Source organism: Petaurus breviceps, unplaced genomic scaffold (genome assembly GCF_028583685.1).
Source record: "Petaurus breviceps papuanus isolate PSGF00001 unplaced genomic scaffold, PetGlider_PUasm1.0 90779, whole genome shotgun sequence".
Taxonomy (NCBI): domain Eukaryota; kingdom Metazoa; phylum Chordata; class Mammalia; order Diprotodontia; family Petauridae; genus Petaurus; species Petaurus breviceps.
In genome coordinates, this window is record NW_027187344.1 from 6,281,756 (window position 1) to 6,303,674 (window position 21,919).

At 38.3% G+C, this 21,919-nt stretch overlaps 1 protein-coding gene across 1 annotated transcript in view; it reads left to right on the forward strand.

The window, feature by feature from the left end:
- The first annotated feature begins 1,696 nt into the window (after window positions 1-1,696).
- MED27 (mediator complex subunit 27) overlaps window positions 1,697-21,919 on the forward strand; it is a 256,004-nt gene continuing 235,781 nt past the window's right edge. The window contains exons 1-2 of the mRNA XM_069069312.1: window positions 1,697-1,999; window positions 6,541-6,685. Of these exons, the coding sequence (XP_068925413.1) occupies window positions 1,797-1,999; window positions 6,541-6,685 (348 nt within the window). The 5' untranslated portion in view covers window positions 1,697-1,796. The remainder of the gene's footprint in view (window positions 2,000-6,540; window positions 6,686-21,919) is intronic.

Here is a 21,919-nt window from a genome sequence, read left to right on the forward strand (position 1 = left end):
GTCATACCAAAACTACTTTATTTTTGTACTTTTCCATTAAAAGTTTGGAAAATAAGGCGCCATCTTCTAGATATTTGAGCTATACTGGTATAGTCCTTCTAAGCCCTGGGGTATCTTTATTATAAGTCTCATTAACAAATTGGGTCCCAGAACTTGGCTACACCTCCCCCTCTGGGTTCTAGGAATACTTCTATGGAGTCAAGGGGATAATTCTTTAATACTATTGGCTTGAGGTCCCACTTAAGTTCCCCCTTCCCCAATTTTTGGTTGGGAATCCTTTTAATCTGTCATCCTTAAGTAGCTTTTGGAAGAAGGAATCTACTAAGGCAATTCAGTGAGAATAGTTGGTCCTAAGAAATTTCTTCCCAAAGTTTGTGATACATTCTCCCCTAAGGATATACAGAGTTAGGGGCGGCTAGGTGGCGCATTGAATAGAGCACTGACCTCAGACACTTAACACAAAAACTAGCCATGTGGCCTTGGACAAGTCATTTAACCCCAATTACCCTCCAAAAAGCAAAACAAAAAAAGGATATACAGAGTAAAGTAGAAAATGACTCAGGCTTAAATCGCACACATAGCAAAAGGATCACTCACTGCTCTTTTTGCTGGGACAACTTTTATGCCACTAGTGGGAGTGTTCAAGAAGTTCTCTTTATGCCTGGTCCATCTGTGCTTGGCTCCTGATGCAAACACTGCCATCAATGCACCCAGGAATTTAGGTGTTGAAGCCTAAGATGGGAGATCCAACATCCTTTGGACCCTTTAAAGCTAGAAAGTCTTGTCCAGATGGTAGGGAAGGAGGCCTGACTCTCTCCTTCTCTCCCCCCTGCCCAGGTGATTCCTAGCTAGAACACCACATTTACACCTAGCTAATTCCATGTTTTTATAGAGGACTCAGAAAGCATGCCCGTATACACTAGTCAATTTGAATAGTCTTCCTCTCAGCTCATTTCACTTTATCAAATGTCTTTCAAAAACTTATCACACTTAGTCTAAGGTCTCTGAAATTGATTGAGCATTTTATCCCTTACTTAAAGTGATTCATTGAGACAACCCCTCACACCTGAATACAAACACAGATTGCAGCCTAACTTCTCAGGGTCAATAAATTTTGCTGACTGCCAGCTCCAATCTTTCTGGACCACTGTCTATTATCCAGGCCTAAGTGGAAGAGAGGGGCAGCTAAGTGGTGCAGTGGATAGAGTAACTGGCCTGTAGTCAGGAATATCCGAGTTCAAATAGGGCCTCAGATGTTTACTAGCAGAGTGATGCTGGGCAAGGCACTTAACCCCTATTTGCCTCAGTTCACCAACTGTAAAATGCGGACATACTGGAGAAGGAAATGGCAAGTCGCTCCAGAATCTTTGCCAAGAAAACCCCATGGATTGTCCATGGGATCATGCAGGGTCAGACAGGACTGAACAACAAAGTGGAAGAGAACTGAATTTGGAGCCAAAGGACCAGGTTTCAAATCCCATCTGTGTGATCTTGGGTGAATTATTTCCCACTTCCTGGGCTTCAATTTTTCCATCTGTAGAATGAGAGGGTTGAATTAGATGATCTGAAAGGTCCTCTAAGTTCTAGTCTTATCAAGGAGTAGTATTCCACCTGTATTTGCTAGCCGGAGTCTGACAGCCGTGTTCTGAATACGGCCCGAGAACTACATTTCCCAGCAGCCCGCGGGAGCGTAGAGGGACGCGCCCAGTGAATGACGCCATCAGAGTGCGCGGCGGGCTGTGTATCGCCCCGGCAGCCGGCTGGGCGAGCGGAGGCCGGGGCTGTTAGGGTTCGCCATGGCGGATGTGTTGAACGTCGGGGTGAATCTGGAGGCCTTCGCTCAGGCCATTGGCGCCATCCAGGCGCTGCGCTCCAGCGTGAGCCGGGTGTTCGACTGCCTGAAGGATGGCATGCGGAACAAGGAGACGCTGGAGGGCCGGGAGAAGGCCTTTATCGCCCACTTCCAGGACCACCTGCACTCCGTCAATCGGGACCTCAAGTACGTGCCCTCTTTCGGGCCCAGGCTGACCCTGCGCCGCCCCCGCCGGGCCCCTGGGGCCCATCCCCCAGCCCCGGCCGAGCCTCGGTCCTCCCAGTCTTCCCTGGCCAGTGGGGTTTTTCCAGGATCTCAGGCTTCTCCCCCACTTCCCCAAACCTCTCCCCACCTGTCGAGGACGGGCAGAGCCCCTCAACTGCTCCTCCCCCTCTATACCCTCTCCCACTATCTCCCCTTCCGCGCTCCCCACTGACATTCTCCCCCAACCCCCACGGGGATCTCTTCCTTTTCCACTGCTCCCAAAACTGGGCTCCATCATCCCTGTTTTCCATCTCCTTCATTCATTTACCTTTCAAAGCCCATCCCCACAAAGTGGCCTAGCTTGGTTGAGTTGTTTTTGTTTCTTTTTCTCCAACTGTTTCCTCCCAGCCCTTTTGACAGGTTCTGATATGCTTCTCGTAGGAATTGGTCAGCGCCAATTATAGGATGGAGGACCCTTGGATATGAACAAAGTGAGGGCCAGAAATATTAAGTGACTTCCCCAAAGGTCGCACAGATAATGACAGAGGCAGGATTCAAACCCAGATTCTCTGACTCCAGCCCCAGTGCCTGACACAAAATAGAACCTTCATAAATGCTTGTTGATTGATTTATTGACGTTTCTTCTACAACCATACTGGCACTTTCTCTCTTCCTTGCCCCCTTTCCCTTTCAGGAATGGTTCCCACTTCCTTCTCCAGGAATATAGTGCTCTTTCATCTTTGAAGGCCTGACTGTCTCTATATATGAACTTAAGAAAGCTAGCTTCTAGGTTTGGGGGCTTATTTCTGTAACAGTTCTCCTGATATTACCTTACATGCATTTAATGCTTTAATGATTTCAGTTCTATATTTCATCTTCATAGCAGTTGTGTGAGGTAGGCAGAGTAGCTTATCTTATGGTTTGAAGGCTAGGTTTTTTTTTTTGATTGTTGCAACTTTGTTTCCTTAGCAACCAGATGGAAAGAGGAGGTGGGATGGAGGAGGAGGCCAAATGATGGGAACATCAGTTTTTCACTAAGTGGCTGGCATTCTTTTTTTTGGGGGAAAGCCAGACAAACACACTCCCCTCCCACAGAAATTCACTGGTTTTTTTATTGGCGCCATGCCAGTTAATGCTTTACTAGTGTGAGAGAATGCTTTTATTTCTTTCTTTCTTCTTTCATTTTCCATCTACCTTCCCTAAGGTTGATTCTGTTTGTAAAGTTCAGGATGCTGTGACATGCACCATGGAATGAAGTTTGAGATATTTGTTTTGACCCTTTCTGCAACCTTTATTCACAAATCGTTATGTAGTGGTGCCGAGGATAATGTTTGAGACTCTCTAGTGAAAATAGCATTGGTGCCTGTACCTAGAGAGGCTTTTCTTTGCTGTATGGACTATCTCTTCAGAACACTTACTTTTGGAAGCTGCTTATGCTGTTGGATCACTTTGTGTGGTGCGGTTAGTTGCAGAGGATATAAAATTGCCTTCAGTTTACACCACTTTGTTAGTGTTTTCTTCATTCTACTTGTTTATCTTACCTGTTCTATGTTTTGTTAAGATTTACCATCTGTGAAAAACATCCTATGCATATCTGGCACTGTATGAGCAATAAATCATCATCATTTGTTCAGGTATTTGCTACTGTGGCAAATTTAATGATTTATACTGTGGGAATCTAAACTGTTAGTGCAGAGATTGTTGTGCCATATTTATAAATTCAAGCAAGCTGAAGTGAACAAGTGATTATGAAACACCTACTATGTGTCTCACACTTTGCCATGTGCTGGAAATATAAAGAAAGGCTTGCAGCATGCAAACAGCTCTGTACAAAGAATTATGTGTATAGGATAAATTAGAGATGATTTCTAGGAAGGCACTAGCATTAAGTAGTATTTGGGAAAGTCTTCTTGCAGAAGGTAGTATTTTAGCTGATACTTGAAGTCAGGGAAGCCAGGAGGTGGAGAGTGAGAGTGAGAGAATTTCAGATATGGGGACTGCCAGTGAAAATGGCCAGAACTGGGAGATGGAGTATCTTGTTTGAGGAACAGCAAAGGAGCCAGTGTTATAGCATCACAGAGTGTGTGTAAGGTGCTGGTGTGTGTGAGAAGGAAATAAGCATTGATATAATTTACTGATATCATGTGTACTATATAACAAGCATCCTACTAAGTGCTTTACAAACATTTGATCCTCACATCAATCCAGTGAAGTAGGTGCTATTATTATCTCTGTTTTACAGTAGAGGAAAATGAGGCAAACAAAGGATTTACCCAGGGTCACACAGCTAGCAAGGGCTGGATTTGAACTCAGGTCTTCCTGACTCCAGGCCTAGCACTCTGAGTGGGGGGCATGGCAGGTTATGAAGTACTTTAAAAGCCAAACAGAGAATTTTATATTTGATTCTGGAGGTAATAGGGAGTACTGGAGTTCATTGAATTGGAGGTGTGGGTGACATGGTCAGACTTGAGCTTTAGGAAGATCAATTTGACAGTTGAGTGGAGGATGGACTGGAATAGGGGGAGTCTTGAGGTAGGGAGACCAGTCAGCAGGTTGTTGCAAAAGGCCAGGTGTGAAATGATGAGGACCTATACCAGGATTGTGGCAGTATCATAGGAAAGAAGGGGTTGTATGTAAGAGATGTTGTAAAGGTAGAATCGATAGAACTTGGCAAGGGACTTGAGGGGGAAAGGAAAGAGTAGAGGATTACACCTCATTTATCAGTCTGGAGATTGATGGTGCCATCAAAAGTAATGAGGAAGTTAGGGAGAAGGAAGGGTTTGGGAGGAGAAATTAGGAGTTCAGTTTTGGACATGTTGAATTGAGGTGCTTTGGGACATCCAATTTATTAGATGCAAGCCTGAAGGTTAGAAGAGAGGTTTGATGATTATTTAATCCAAGAAATTAACTTTTCCTTCAAATGGAAATTTAGAAAAGTTCTAAATTCTTTTGTGTAGTCACATTACTGTGTATTTGTGTAGCCACATTACTGATTGAAGTGCTTTTAAATTTTCTTTTTTTTTTTTTTTTTAGGAAAAACATACCTCAATCCAAAAATCTTTTTGCAAACTCTGGCCACATAGGGTATCCTGCCCTTACATGCTGGTGCTCTGTCCGAATGAATGTAAATTTTGATCCCTGAAACTTTTTTTTTCCCATTAATGACTGAGCCTTAAAGCCATATCACTCTGGTTCTCATTGATTGGCCAGTAATGCTAGGTAAAGCCCCATTTGGTCCTTGTTTGGGCCCTGATTGGCTCAAAGTGAGTGTAATTGGCAGTTGTTTCTGTTTTGTCTAGAAGCACTGAAGGTCTTTCCCTTCCAGATTTTTTTTTTTAAACTAGGTAAAGAGGCCGTTCTCTACCTTATTTCTTACATAGTCTTAATCACTGAATGGGCATTGCCTCAGTCAGTACTGAGACCTCTTAAAAGACCTTAGTTTAAAAAGCCAAAGTCTCTCATTGCTTCCAGAGCCATCTCCAGTCAGTCTGATCTGTATCTCGCCACTGGACCCAGGTGGCTCTGGAGAAGAAAGTGAGGCTGGTGACTTTGCACAGCTTCCCCTCACTTATATTCAAGTCCCTTACATGACATGGCATCACCTCCCTGATGTCATGGTCCTCTTGAAGAACAAAGGACAAACAGCAACTTCTGTGTAAACTAAACTGTACACTTTTTTCTTAAACCTTTATAACCCCTCCAGATCTATTTATTTCTAAGAAATCCTGAGGTAACACATCAGTATTCTAGACTATAGCGGATCCATTCTGGAATTTAAATATAATCTGGTGTAAATGATCTTTGATTTTTAAAACTTTAATTAAAAATTCTTTTTATTAATGCTTTAAAAACAAACATTGATCTTATTTTCTAATTCCATGTTCTTTATCTTCCTCCTTCAGACTGTCTCTCATAGCAAAGAAGTATAGTTAGGCAAAACATCCATCTGTTGGTGTATGATATTGTCATTCACTCAGTCAGTCAGTATTTATTAAGTGCTGACTGAGCCAAGCACCTGCCTCATGCTACACCTGTAGGCCCCCACGTCTCTATCAAGAGTGGAAGGAGGCACATTTCATCATCAGGTCCCTGGAATTAAAGATTAATTCTTGCATTGATGGTGTTGTGATACAGTGAAAGAGTGCTGGAGTTGTCATCAGAGGGATCTGGGTTCAAATTCTGACTGTGCTATATAACTTTTAGCAAATTATTTAACTTTGCTAAGCATAAATTTTCTCATCTGTAAATGAGGAGGTTGGAAAAGTTAACTTCTAAGACCTCTTCTACCTTTAAATCTATTATTCTATGACACATTTATGTATTGTTTTTCTTTACATTTTTTGGATGTGAGGTGAAATGTCAGTTGAAATGTCAGAATTTCTCTAATGATTTGGAGCATTTTTTTTTCTATGATGGTAGATCACACATATTTCTTTTTTAGGGAATTCTTTGCTTGTATCCTTTTACTGCTCACATATTGGGGAATAGCTTTTATAATCAATTTTTTCTCTTTCATTTTTTAGTGAACTAGAGCGTCTGAGTAACTTGGTAGGCAAGCCATCTGAGAACCACCCTCTCCATAATAGTGGATTGTTAAGCCTAGATCCTGTTCAGGACAAGACTCCTCTCTATAGCCAGCTTCTTCAAGCATATAAGTGGTCGAACAAGGTAAAAGAAAAATTTCCTATATATGTATCACACTAGTCAATATTCCCAGTATTATCTTTTGATGGAGAATGTGAAGGTATATTAACTTTTTGATTCAACATAGAACCATGGGATTGTATAATATGTCAATGAACTTTAACAAACATTTATTTAGCACCTACTGTGTGCAATGTATGGTGAGGAGTCGGGGCTGCACAGTAGAAAACAACAAAGTCCTTTCCCTTGAGGAGATTACCATCTAATTTGAAGGGGTAGGGGTAGCTATGATACAAAACCAGAATGAGATAGGAGCAAAAAGAAAATCTAGACAAAAGCTATAAGAAAATAAGTCTTTACTTACTGATAATGTCTAACTTTTGTTTTTAAAGCTCTCTGTATTTGGAAGTTTCAGAACATCTCTAAAAGTAATATTTTGTTACATTGATATTGAAAAGTATCTTGATCACTCTTTAATGAAAAGGAATCTTTTTAGTCTATGTTATGTGATTCACATATTTGTTTATTTTGAGTTTTCCTCTGCTAATAGAGGTTCTTCTCTAGAATATCACTGAAGCACACTTATAGCATAATTCTCTCTATGGCAAGTCAGTCTTTTTTAAAAAATTAAATATTTATTTTTAGCATTCATTTTTAAGAATATTCCATATTCTCTCCTCTCCCACTCCTTCTCCACCCACTAAGAAGGCAAGCAATATGATATCAGTTATACATATGAAATCATGCAAAACCTAAGGGGGGGAGTCATGTTGCAAAACAAAAAAAAGACAAATTTTTAAAAAGCAGGAAGGATAAAGAAAGTGAAAAAAGTATGCTTTGGTCTGCACTCAGAGTTCATCAGATCCCTCTCTGAAGTTGGATAGCATAATTATCATGAGTCCTTTGGGATTGTCTTGGATCTCTGTCTTGAACAAAGTAGCTAATTGATCATTGTCATAATATTGCTGTTACTATGTACAGTTCTGGTTCTGCTTATTTCGCTTTGCATTAGTTCATTTATGTTTTCCTAGGTTTTTCTGAAACCATCCTTCTTGTCATTTCTTTTTTCCCCCCCAATTTATTTATGTATTTTTAGTTTTCAACATTCATTTCCACAAGATTTTGAGTTACAGATTTTTCTCGACATCTTTCCCCTACCCCCCCCCCCCAAATACCAAGCCTACTGAATACCCCTTCCCCTAATCTGTTCTCTCTTATCTCCTCCCCCATTCCCCCACTAATTTTCTAGTAGGGCAAGATGATTTTCTACACTCTAGTGCCTGTATATCTTATTTCCCAGTTGTATGTGAAAAACAAATTTTTTTCTAAACATTTGTTTTTAAAACTGAGTTCCAGATTTTTTCCCCCTTCTTTCTTCCTCACCCACCCCACTGGGAAGATAAGCAGTTCAATATAGGTTGTACATGTGTAGTTACGCAAAACATTTCCATAGTAGTTATATGGTGAAAGACTAACTATAATTCCCTCTATCCTATCCTGCCCCCCCCCCACTTATTCTATTTTCTCCTTTGATCCTATCCCTTTTCAAAAGTGTTTGCTTTTAACTACCCTCTCCTCCAATCTGCCCTCCCTTCTATCATCCCCCCTCTTATCCTCTTTCCCCCTGTTTTACTATAGGGTAGATACCCAATTGAGTGTGTATGTTATTCCCTCCTTAAGTAAGATTCAGTGGGAGTAAGGTTGACCCATTCCCTTTCACCTTCCTGCTCTTCCCCTCCATTGTAACAGTTTTCTTTTGCCTCTTTTATATGAGATAATTTACCCTAGTCTATCTCTCCCTTTCTCCTCCCAATATATTCCTCTCTCACCTCTTAATTTTATTTTTTTAGATATCCCTTCATATTAAACTCATCCTGTGCCCTCTGTCTATGTATACATGTGCATACATATGCACACACACATTTATACACACACACCCTCCTATACATACGTACGAATGTATGTATACATATATACATATATGTTCCCTTCGACTATCATACTGAGCAAACTCTTATGAGTTATGATTATTATTTTTCCATGTAGGAATGTAAATAGTTCAACTTTAATGAGTTCCTTATGATTTCTTTTTTACCTTCTCATGTTTCTCTTGCTTCTTGTATTTAAAATTCAGGTTTTCTGTTCAGCTCTGGTTTTTTCATCAAGAACGCATGAAAATCCTTTATTTCATTGAATGACCATATTTTTCCCTGAAGCATAATACTGTAATCCTAATCTCCTTTGACCTCCAGAATATCATATTCCAAGCCTTTCAATCCCTTAATGTAGAAGCTGCTAGGTCTTGTGTTATCCTGATTGTGTTTCCACAGTACTCAAATTGTTTTTTCCTGACTGCTTGCACTATTTTCTCCTTGACTTGGGAACTCTGGAATTTGGCTGTAATATTCCTAGGTGTTTCCTTTTCAGGATCTTTTTCAAGAGGTGATCGGTGAATTCTTTCAACCTCTACTTTGCCCTCTGGTTTTAAAATATCAGGCAATTTTGCTTGATAATTTCCTGCAAGATGGTGTCTAGGCTCTTTTTTTGATCATGGCTTTCAGGTAGTACAATCATTTTTAAATTATCCCTTCTTGATCTATTTTCCAGGTTAGTGGTTTTTCCAATGAGATATTTCACATTGCCTTCTGTTTTTTCATTTGTTTGAATTTGTTTTATAGTATCTTGATTTCTCATAAAGTCATTAGCTTCCATTTACTCCAGTCTAATTTTGAAGGAATTATTCTCTTCAGTGAGTTTTTGAAATTCCTTTTCCATCTGGCCAATTGTAAAGCATTCTTTCTTGGCTTTTTGGGCCTCTTTTGCCATTTGAATTAGTCTGTTTTTTTAAGGTGTTATTTTCTTCAGTGAGGCTATTAACTCACTTTTCTTGATTTTCTTGCTTCATTCTCATTTCTCTTCCCAATTTTTCTTCTCTTACTTGATTTTCAAAATTGTTCTTGTGCTCCTTCATGGCCTGTAACCAGTTCATATTTTCCTTGGGAGCTTTTGATGCAGGAGTTCTGACTTGGTTGTCTTCCTCCTGTTCCATGCTTTGATCCTTTTTGTCCCCCAAAAAAGAAGTCTATGGTAGGATTGCATTTCCTTTGCTTGCTCATGTTGCCAATCAGTTACTTGACTTTTGAGCTCTTTGCCATGGTAAACTCTGTTTTCAGAATGGAGAGAGCTTTGTCCCAAATCACTGGGGTTTTTGCAGTTGTCGGATCTATTAGGAGGGTGCCCTCTCTGTAGCTCCCACAAGCTCTGGCACACTGGCCACCAACCCCAGGACCACCACCCAAGACTGTGATCCAGATCTAAGCAGGTCAAAGCAAGAGCAATTACTCTCTGAATGGTGGCTTGATCCCCCTGTGATCTGTAGGCCAGGAGCTCTGGAAGCAGCCAGGGGGCAGTAGCTGCAGCTCTTGAGCCACTACCACTTCTCCCCCTGGGGACAGGGGCCTGAAGCTCTTCCAAGTTCCTCTTCCAACAGAGTTCCCGACTGACCTTTTACTTCGGCATTTATGGGTTGAGAAATCTGGAAACTGCAATAGCTGCTGGTGATTGACTCTCCTGAAGTCTGCTCCACTGCTGCTGGTTGGGGCTGCCCTGGGGCCAGAACCTTGAAACTCATGCAGGACTGCGCTCTGCTCCCAGGCCAGTGCAATAGACCCTTCCTGCTGGCTGCCTTTGGTTGGAGTTTGTTTCTCGAGTTTGTTTCTCTCTGTCACTTTGTGGGTTCTATAGCTCTAAAATTTGTTTAGAGTAATTTTTTTTACATGTAATTGGAGGTGATGGGAGCTGGAGCTGAACGGAAGTCCTGTTTCTACTCAGCCATCGTGGCTCCGCCCACCTCCTTGTCATTTCTTATAGAATAGTAGTATTCCTTCACAATCATATACCACAACTTATTCACCCATTTTCCAGTTGATGGACATCCTTTCCATTTCCAGTTCTTTATATGACAAGTCAGTCTTGGACCTGTATGAGAGGGATAATAGTTTTTGATCTACTTTGTCAGTAAATTTTTATTAAGCTTCTGCTGTATAGCAAGCACTGAAAAATGCTAATCACATCCACATCTAGTCTGTGCTGGAAAGGAATTTATGATCTAATGGAGGAAGACAACATGCAAAAAGAAGCTGAAAAGGGGCTTAGTAGGTATTGTAGGAATTGTGGAGCAGTGCAGCCAGGTGAGAAATGAGATATCTGAACTGATCTCTCTCCTTGAAATGAAGGTTTGGAAGTCATGGCCCCATCTTCCAATTAGAGTGGCTGAGGGTAGTGATGGGGTGGAGTCTCAAGACTGATGAAATCTTGCAGGATGATCAGGTTATCCCAGTAATGATCGGAGAGGAGAGAAGCCCCACAGGAGAGCAGACAGGTGAGAAATGTGTGCTTAGGAGTTACTCTTATGGCATAGATCATAGTGAAACAATGGAAAGGGACTCTGAATGTAGTTTTGAAATAACAAAAACATCTAAAGAAAGGAATACCATACTAACAACCTTTTTTTAGGCATGAGAAGATGTTTTAATTTTCTCCAAAATCATGTTTATTGAATAGAATTTAACTTTAAGGCATGTGGGATAATTTGGGTAGTCTTAGAAAAAAAGAACTGCCTCTAGGAGCATTTGTAGCCTGCATGGTCTTGGAAGTGGCTGGAGCCAGAGGAATTCCTTTTGACCTTAACTTGGTAGTGAGCTCTTTTTTCCCCTTCTCTTTATCTTTCCTGCAGCTCCCCATTTGTGTGGGTGGCTAGTTCTATTTTGGTTTCTTCTGATTGCAGTGTTTCTTCTTGGAATTTGTCTGATACTAGTTCATAGGATCATGGGGATTTAGAGCTAGAAGATAATTTAGAAATCATCTAGTCTAATAACACGTGAGTTATTATTGTGGATGAGTAAACTAAGGCCCATAAAAGTTAAGGTACTTCCTCTAGATTATGCAGGTTGTAAATATTAGAGCTGAAATTCAAACTCTGATTTTAAGTCCATTGTTCTTATCTCAGAGCTGGACAGAACCTTAGAGACTATCTGGTATAGCTCCCTCATTTGACTTTTGAGAAAATTGAGGCCTAAGCTAAGTGATTTACCCAAATGTAACATTAATGGGATTTAAGTTCTTCCCCATCCATTAATAGGCTTCAAGTGGAGCCCATTAAAGGAAGCTTGCTTATGGAAGGCTTGCTTGTAGGAAGGCTTTCACACCTTTTGCTAATTTCTAATTAGGCACTGAGTCAGGAGGGTTGTGATACTTTCTGACTCTGAGGAGTGTATATATACTTTGCTTTGAGGGTTTGCTTATGAGAAGGATCTTGTAATTCTCTGGTTGAGTCCTCAACCACTCAGATATAAAGGCTCTCTCCATACAGGGATTTATGTAAAGTATATAGTTGATTCAGGCAGTCAGAGCCCTGTCTGTTGGTCTTTATTTCTCTACTTGTATTTTCTCTGAAGTTTAGGATGCTGACTTTTCCCTTGAACTAGTGAATATAATTTAAAAGATTATAGACCCCTTAAACAGCTATCTTTCCTAGTAAAGCAGATCTAAGAACCTGTGCTAGCAGCCATCCTGGTATGCCAGTGTGGTTGTTGCTACATCAAGTTCACAGAGGTAAGTGAGAGGACCTCCTCAGTCATCCTTCTTTTTCTGTACCAGTCCATTGTTCTTTGCTAGCTATGTTACTTCGTTACTTTAGGCAAGTGACTTAACTTTTCTGGGCTTAGTTTATAAAATCTTTGCACTTCTGTAAATGAGAGAGTTGAATGAGATGGTTTGTAAGGTCCTTTCAAGTTCTAAAATTTTGTGACTTTTGGGGTCGGTCAGTCAAAAAGCACTTATGTGCCAGGTACTGGGCTAAGCACTTTCTTTATATCAAAAAAGGCAAAAACAGGTCCTTGACCTCAAGGAGCTCACATTCTAATGGGGGAAACAACAAGCTAGCAACTTTGTACATAAAGAATGTGTCATGTAAATGGGAGGTATTCCCATTAAAGACTATTCCAACTCTTCCCAACAATACAATGATTCAAAACAAGACAAAGAGGAGGTGGAAAGGGAAGGAGGATGGATATTGGGAAAGGCCTCTTTAAGAAGGTTTCACTGACTCTTGAAGGAAGCTGGAAGGTAGAGGTGAGGTAGGAGAGCATTCAAGGCATAGGGGACAGTCAGTGCAAAGGTATGGAGGGAGGTAGGAGATAGATGTTGAGTTCAAGAACTGCAAGGCCAGTGCTACTCCTCGGCCATAAAGGTATTCTTTTAGAACAGAGGTGGGAAACCTGCAGCCTTGAGGCCACGTGTGACCTTCTAGATCCTTGAGTTCGACCTTTCAACTGAGTCCAATTTTATTGAACAAAATCCTTTTATTAAGGGGATTTGTTCTGTGAAGTTTGGATTCAGTCAGACCTAGGTGGCCACATGTGGCCTCAAAGCTGCAAGTTCCCCACCCCTGTTTTAGAATATACTGTATACAGGAGAACATTGTACATAGTCACAGCAGCATTGTTCAGTGATTGACTAGATTGACTTAATTTTTCTCAACAGTTCAGTGATTCAAGACAATTCCAACTCTTCTCAACAATACAATGATTCAAGACAATTCCAAAAGACTTATGGTGGAAAATGCTTTCCACATCTAGAGAGAGAACTATGGAGTCTGAATGCAGAACGAAACATATTGCTTTAACTTTTTTCTTTGTGTTTTTTCCCCTTTTGTTCTGATTCTTCTTTTACAACATGACTAATGTGGAAATATGTTTAATGTGTATTATACCTGTATAACCTGTATCAGATTGCTTGCTGTCTTGGGAAGGAGGGAGGGAAAGGAAGGAGGGAGAAAAATTTGGAACTCAGTTTTACAAAAATAAATGTCGAAAACTATCTTTACATATAATTGGAAAAACAGTACTATTAAGGGAAAAAAAGAGAACATACTGGTATATAAAATGCATGTAGTGGTTGATGTAGAAATGGTTACCACCAGAGCTAGATTCATGAATACTGACTGGTCAGGAGGAGAGTGACTTTACCTACTGGTGCTAAAAAGGGGCTGAGACTCACAGTCCTGCAGTCAACCTAACCCAAAACCAGGACAACAAAAAGCCTCCGGGAAAGTAAAGCAGTAGGGACAAAGATCCCACTTTAGACAGCCTTCTGACTACCTTTTTGATTCCCATTTCCCTTTCAAGATTGTCCTTGATGTTTAATCCAGTTTTACAGGTTTTAAAGTGAGATTATTTGGAGCAGTAGGCTTGCAGGTGATTTGTCCCAGGCCATGTGTTCCATTGGTAGGGCTCTGTCTTAAATCTTTTAGTCCAGAATTTTTAGACCCTACTGATTGTGGGTTCTCAGACTCTGCTTATTAAAGTCACCTTCATTGATGTTTCACTTGGCTGAAGTTGGTTGTGGCAGAAGCGGGAGAGTTTCTGGGATAACTGGCACTGAATGGAGGGACGACTACTATCACAGCAAAGAACTCTGCCATCACATTGAAACGGTTACATTGAAGTCTTTTCCTGTGATTTGAGAACAAGCTAAAAATGGAATGGTTTACAAAACTGAAGAACAATTAGGGATACTTCTTTAGAGTGTGATGAGGTATTCTCAAAAACTGTGGTTTGTAAACTTTGTTGTCTCTCGCATTAGAATTTAAGGCACAGGGTGCTGTCTTTGCTTTCCTTTTCATCCCCTGTGCTTAGCATAGTGTTAGGCACTTACCAAATGCTTGCTTGGTTGATTTCTCACACAGCATGAAGACCCTCTGGTGCAGTCCCAGTTAAGTCATCTCACCCATCAAAAGAATTAGGTGACCTCAGACTTACAGTTTAATAACTTTTCTTATTTTTTTTTACAGGAAGGAAGGGCATATGCTTTACAAGTTAGTACCAATGTCTTAGCATGTTTTTCAATGGACTTCTCTTATTTAAAGTTGTTTTCCTCTACAAAATTGTAGGAAGGAAGGAAACAAACCTTTATTAAGTGAGTTTATCTCAATAATCTGGGGAGGTGTGTGCTATTGTTATCCCCATTTTACAGTTGAGGAAACTGAGGGGACTGGAGGTTAAGTGACTACTTGCCGAGGGTCACACAGCTAGTTAGTATCTGAGGCATTTTAACTCAGGTTTTCCTGCCTCAATTATCATAATGATACGTTGCTCTTTTTGTTTTGCTTTCCTTACTGTGAAAGGGCAGTATGTAGTGAGTAAATCTTGGACTGAGAATTTGGAAAACCCTGAGCTCTATTTGGATTTTTCCACTGAATCACTCTATGATCTAGAGCAAGCATCTTCATAAAATGAGGGACCTGGCTTCAGTGACCCCAGTGATCCTTTTTAGGTGAATCTATGATCATTTGAAGCACTGTGTGAATAGAAGTTATTAACTTTTCATTACTCACACAAGCTTTCCCATATTTCTTTTCTTTCCTTTTTTTTTTTTTTTTTAAAGCAATCGGGGTTAAGTAACTTGCTCAAGGTTACACGGCCAGTTATTTCTGGTTGTGGTGCTGAGTATCTGAGCCCGGGATTTGATCCAGATCATCCCGACACTGGAGCCCTCTGCTCTTACTCACTGAGCCATCTGGCCGCCCCCCCTCCCCCCCCATATTTCTTTAGATCCTTTGTATTCTTCTGACTTTTATGGTGCAGTACTATTCCATTCCTATGCCACCATTTGCTCAACCATTCTCCAGTCACTGATTTTGTTAACCTTTTTTTGCAATTGCAAATGGTGCTGAGAGTCAGTTATAGTGGTTGGAATGTTGGGCTAATAGGAAAACTTGGATTCATGTCCCACCTCTGACACATACAGCTGTGTGACCCTAGGCAGATCTCTAAATATCAATTGCAGAACTGTTGCTAATCTGCTTTGGTGGGGGCAGTTTGCTTGTTCCTTACCCAGTAAAATCCCAGGTCCAGATCAATCAGCCAAACAGCACTGCTCTGGGTACTTTGATACAAAAGGTCTTTTCCTTTTGTCAAGTTTGTATTTCTACCTAGAAGTATATTAGTGTTCCTATTTCTCTACCATCCCTGCTATCACTATGGAAAATTTTCATCTTTTTTTTTTTTCCATTTTTTATGATCTGAGAGATGTGAATACTTCAACACTTTTCATTTTCATTAATATTGTAGATGATTGTTTACTTTTTTGCTTTTGCAAACTGTTCATGTCCTTTGACCACATATCTTTGACCACTTATTAGAGTATGGCCCCTATACTCAGAGATTTATGTCATATCCCTGTAGGTTTTGGATGTAATATTTTACGAAAGTTGTTTTGTACAAAGATTTTTTTTCTGCAATCCATAGCTTTTCTTCTTGTTTTAGCTATATTTGTTTGTTCAAAATCTTGTTTTATGTTCATAAAATCAAAGTACTCAATTTTGCCTTTTATGATATTCTTTGTGTTGTGGTTGCATACAGATTTGTTCCCCATCCTCAACTGTGGGAGAGAATTTTCTGTTTTCCTGTAACTTTGTAATAGTATGACTTTTAAAATTTGACTCATTTATCCATTTGGAAATTTTTATATGATGATGAGGTAACATGGAATAGTATATTCAGAGTTGTCTTGAGAGAAAAGAAAATTTGCCTTTAAGTCCTACCTGACTCTGCTTGGTTTTGACCTGATCCTCTTTGTCCGGGTCCTTTTACCTTTAAGTGCCCCATGCAAAGCTCTAAGACTATTCTGGAGAGCAAGTGCTCCTCTTCATTAGAAGGCGAAATTTCCTCATTGAGAGTTGCCTAGACCAATAAAATCACAGTCCTGGTCCATAAAATGGTTCAAGGTGCTGACTTACAACTATCATCTGCTAAGTCACTCTCTTTGCTAGCAGTTTTTACTGAATAATGAATTCTTTTGCAAATTGTATATTCTTGGTTTATCAAAGACTATTGTTTCTAAATCTTACTTATCTGTTTTATTACTCAGCTTTTTTTTTTTACTTGTTTTAGTAAATATCAGCTAGTTTTACTTTAAGATAAAATTTGAGATCTGGTCATGTCAAACCCTATTCATTCCTACTTTCTCATTATTTTTCCACATATTCTTGACCTTTTGTTCTGTCATATGACTGGTTCTAGAAACTATTTCTTTGATAATTTGATTAATATAACATTAACTATATATTAATTTCAGTAGTATAATTTTTACTATACTGGCACAGCCTACATAGGAACATTGAGTATTTCTATTTTTATGTAGATAATCCTTTGTTTAATGAAAATTGTTTTATAGGTGCATGTGTACAAATCCTTTCTTTCATAGTGGGTTGGTTTTTCAGTGTTTAATATGTTTTGTTATCTTTAAAAAATTATACTTTATTTTAACATTCATTTAAGAATTTTTTTCTGAGTTCCAAATTCTGTCTCTCCTGTACTTCCCTTACCTATTGAAAAGGCAAGCAATTTGATGTAAATTATAAATGTGAAATCATGTAAAATTTTGTTATCTTAAATGACATTTCAGAAGATAAAGTAATCCCAGAGGGTGATACAGGTTGAAAATACAAATAGGCTAAAGAAGGGCTTAGATCAATTAATATATGACAAATTTGTAACAAATTGTTGAGGAAGCTAGATATGTTTTGGAGATGGTTTTAACTTTTTGAGGCAGTCATTTTTTCTTTAAAAATTTTTAAAAAATTGTTTTTATTGATGTTGTTTGTTTTTTAATATAGTTTTCCCCAGTATTGCTCCTCCTGTTCTTTCCAGAGAACCATTCCATATAACAAATAGTATTTTAATGCAAAAAAAGAAGAGAAAAAAAAACAGTATAACTGATCAGTACATTGAAAAAGTCTGAAAATATGTTCACTGTGCAATACTTGTGAACCTCTTAACTCTCCAAAGGGATAGGGTAGAAGTGTTCTCTCATATCTCTTATTTTGAGCCATGCTTGTGTTTTTTTTAAATAATTTTGCACAATTCACTTTGTATGTATTTTCCTCCTGTCTATATCATTGCAGTCATTGTGTGTATTGTTTACTACACTCTGCTTATTTAATTCTGCATAGGTTTGTGTAGATCTTTTCATGTTTCTCTGTATCACATTCTTTATTTCTTATAGCACAGTAATATTCCATTATGTTCATTATAAATATTTTGGTGTATATGGGGATTTTCTTCTTATCAAAGGCCTTAGAGTATAAGCCCAGTAATAGAATCTCTGGTTCAAAGGCTATGGACATTTTAGTCAATTTATTTGCACAATTTGAAATGGCTTTCCAAAATAATTGTAGCAAATTACAACAGTACTAATCATTTATTAGTGTACCTATTTTCCCACAACCCCTCTAACCTTGCCTGTTTCCATCTTTTGTCAGCTTTGCCAATTTGCAGGGTGTGAATTGAAACCTCAAGGTAGTTTTGATTTGCATTTCTCATATGACTAGTGATTTGGAGAGTTTTTCGTATGGTTGTTAATAGTTTGCATTTCTTTTGAGAATTATTCATATTCTTTGACCACTTTAGTAACTGGGCAATAGCTTTTGGTCTTGTATATATTTGTAGTTGTTTATATATATATCTTAGAAATCAAACCCTTATCAGGGAAACTTAATACACATATTTTTTCCCTATTCAGTTCTTTTCATTCTTATCTTAGGTGCATTAATTTTGTTTGTGCAGAAGCTTTTCAGTTTCGTTTGATGAAAACTGACTATTTTTATAATTGTCTTTATCCCTTGTTTGCTTAAGAATACATCTCCTATCCATAGCTGTGAGAAATACGATCTGCTTCTTTTCTAATTATTTTTTGTATGATCTTTAATATTAAAGTCATGTATCCATTTAGAATGTTCTATGGACCATGACAAGGGTGGGGTACCTGTGGCCTTGAGACCACATGTGACCCTCTTGGTCCTCAAGTTCGGCCGTTGAGTTTCCCCACCCCTGGACTGTGATATCAGGGGTTGACTTAAGCCCAGTTCCTCCCAGATGACTCTGCTTTTCCTAGAAGTTTTGTTCAAATTGGCAGTTCCTTTCTGTAATTTCTGCTTTCCATTTTGTTGAACCAGTGTTTAATAAGTTCCATTGCTTCTTATGTTCCCTCATCTAGCCTGTTACCTAGATCTACCTCTCAATTTTTTTAACCTCTACCAGAATTCAATTGAAGATCTGAAATGCTATTTCCCCTTTGTCATTTCTTTATTTACCTTAATATTCTTGATCTTTTTTTTTTTTTTTTGCCTTTTGGAGGGCAGTTGGGGTTAAGTGACTTGCCCAAGGTCACATTACTAGTTTTTTTTTTTTTTTTTTTTTTTTTTGGTGTTATTTTTTTGTGGTCGGTTTTGTTTTCTGGTTTTCTTGTGTCCGGGGCCAGTGCTCTATTCACTGCACCACCTAGCCGCCCTGATCTTTTTTTTTTTTTTTTTTTCTTAAAGCAATTGGGGTTAAGTAACTTGCTCAAGGTTACATGGCCAGTTATTTCTGGGTGTGGTGCTAAGTATCTGAGCCTGGATTCGATCCCAGGTCATCCCGACACTGGGGCCTGTACTCTTACTTGCTGTGCCACCTGGCCTCCCCCAGCTGCTCCTAGCTGCCCTGATCTTTTGTTTTTCTAAATTAATTTTGTTGTCATTTTATTAGGTTCTGTAAAGTTTCCCTTTGATAATTTGATATAGCATTAAAAGTTTAAATTAACTTTCATAGTATTGTCATATTTATTGTATTGGAACAGCTCAGCCATGAGTACTGACTGACTAGTCCTCCAGCTGTGTTAGTTCCACTTTAATTTATTTTTTTTTGTGTGTTTTGGAGGGCAGTTGGGGTTAAATGACTTGCCCAAAGTCACATGGCTAGATTTTTGTGTCATGTCTGAGGCCAGATTTGAACTCAGGTCCTCCTGACTCCAGGGCCGGTGCTCTATTCACTGTGCCACGTAGCCACCCCATAATTTCTTTAAGGAGTGCATTGTAATTTAGTCTATGCAAATTTTTTTTGTGTGCTTTAGTAGAATGATCCCCAGATACTTTAAAGCATTTTTTAGTTATTTAGAATGGGATTTCCCATTCAATTAATGCCTCTTTGATTTTGTTATTATATAGATGTACTGTTGATTTTTGAGGATTTATTTTGTAGCTGGTCACTTTGTTGAAGCTATTAATTATATCAGTATCTTTGCTGATTCCCTAGGATTTTGCAAGTAAACCATATCAACAAATTGGATCTCTTCTTTACCTATTTACCTTTAATTTCTTTCTCTTGTCTTATTGTTATTGGTAGAACTTCCATATAATTCTATCAAATAATAATTAAGAGAGTGAGCATCCCTGCTCAGCTCTTGTCTTTATTGGAAAAGATTCTAGTCTATCCCCAGTGCATATTATACTTGCTTTTGGTTTTAGATGTAGCTATCTAAAGTATCTTTTAAAAAGAGAAAAAGTATCCTTATGTTAAATAAACTCTATGCCTTTACTTTGTAGAACTTTTAGCATAAACTAGTGTAGTTAGTGTCATACTTTGTCAAAAGCTCTTTGCATATCTATTGAGATAATCATGTGGTTTTGAATATTTTTGTTTTTAATATAATTAATCATATTGATGATTTTCCTTATGTTTAACCATCCCTGGTATAAATCTCACTTGGTTGTGATGAATGATTTTGTGGATAAATTGCTGTAGTATTTGACAGTATTAAAAAATTATTTTTGAATCTGTATTCATTAGTGATATACTCCATGGTTTTTCTGTGTTTTTTCCTTCTCTGGTTTAGGTATTAGGATTCTATTTGTTTCATAAAGGGATTCTGGATAGTTGGTTTCTTTCTTGATTTTTGAAAATAATTTGCGTAGCATAGGTACTAATTGTTAAAAGTTTGCTAGAATTCTGTGAATCCAGAAGGAACAGTTTTTTTTCCTTTGGTAGTTTTTTTTACAGTTAGTTTTACTTCATTTTTTCTGAGATTGGATTATTTAAGATTTCTATTTGCTCTTTGATTAATTTGGGTATTTTTGATAATTTGATATTTTTGAAGATACTTCTTTGTTTCTTTTGTGTTCTGTTTTTTTTTTTTAGCTAAAACCTTTTTAGCTCATTAAAATTTTATGGATTTTTTGTTTTTATAACACTTATGTCTTAAATTTTAATTTTTTTCAGTTAAAATCTGTTGTCTCTCCCCCACCTCCCCAATTATTGGAAAGGCAAAAACTTCTTGTGACAAATATGCATAGTCAAATAAAACAAGTTCCCTCATTTGCCCTATCCAAAAACTGTCTCATTATGTATTCTGAGTCTGTCACCTCTTTGTCAGGATGTGGGTAACATGCTTCATTATTGATTTTTGGGGGATTATTGTTGGTCACTGTGATGATCAAAGTTCTTAGGTCTTTCATAGTTGTTGTCTTTATAATATGTTGTAATTATTGTATAAATTGTTCTGGTTCTGCTCTATACCAGTTTATACAGGCCTTCCCGAGTTTCTCTGAAACCAGTGTCTTTGAAACTGTTCTATTCATCATTTTTTTTATAGCATAGTAATATTCCATATGCATTCATATACCATAATATATTCAGCTGTTTCCTGATTCATATAATTTGTTTAACCATTCTCCAATTGATGGGATACTCTTTTAGTTTCCAGTTCTTTGCTGCTATAAAAATAGTCGATACATATGTACATATATGTTATGTATGTGTACTTATGCATATATGTATATACATGTACACATACATATATGTCAGCTATTTTTGCGGATGGCAAAGAACCAGAAACTAAAAGAGTGCCCATCAATTGAAGAATGGCTAAACAAATTATGTTATGATTTATTATACATGTATGTATATGTGTACATGTTACGCAGATATGTATATGTGTATGTATAGATGTGTTTTTTTTCTTTTCTTTTATCTCTTTGGAGTATAGGCCTAGTATTGATATTTTAGTAGCTTTTTGGGTATAGTTCATATTACTTTCCAATATGGCTGAACCAATTCATAGTTCCACTAACAGTGCATTAATAAAGGCAATTATACTTTACTGTCAGCTATCCCAGATGCCATATCAGACACAGAGTACTCCCAGGATAGCTGCTATCTTAGATGATATGTTCCAATCCCCTCATTTAATAATTGAAGAAATTTAGGCCTAGAAAAGTGAAACTACTTAACCAAGGTCATACAACTAACTAGTTAGGGGCAAACTGAGACTAAAATATAATTTCCTGACTTCTAATCCAGTGCTTTTTCCACTAAAGGAGGCTGGTGTGAGTGAATCTATCTCTTACAATTTAATGTTATCAACTTGAGAACACTTGTCTTT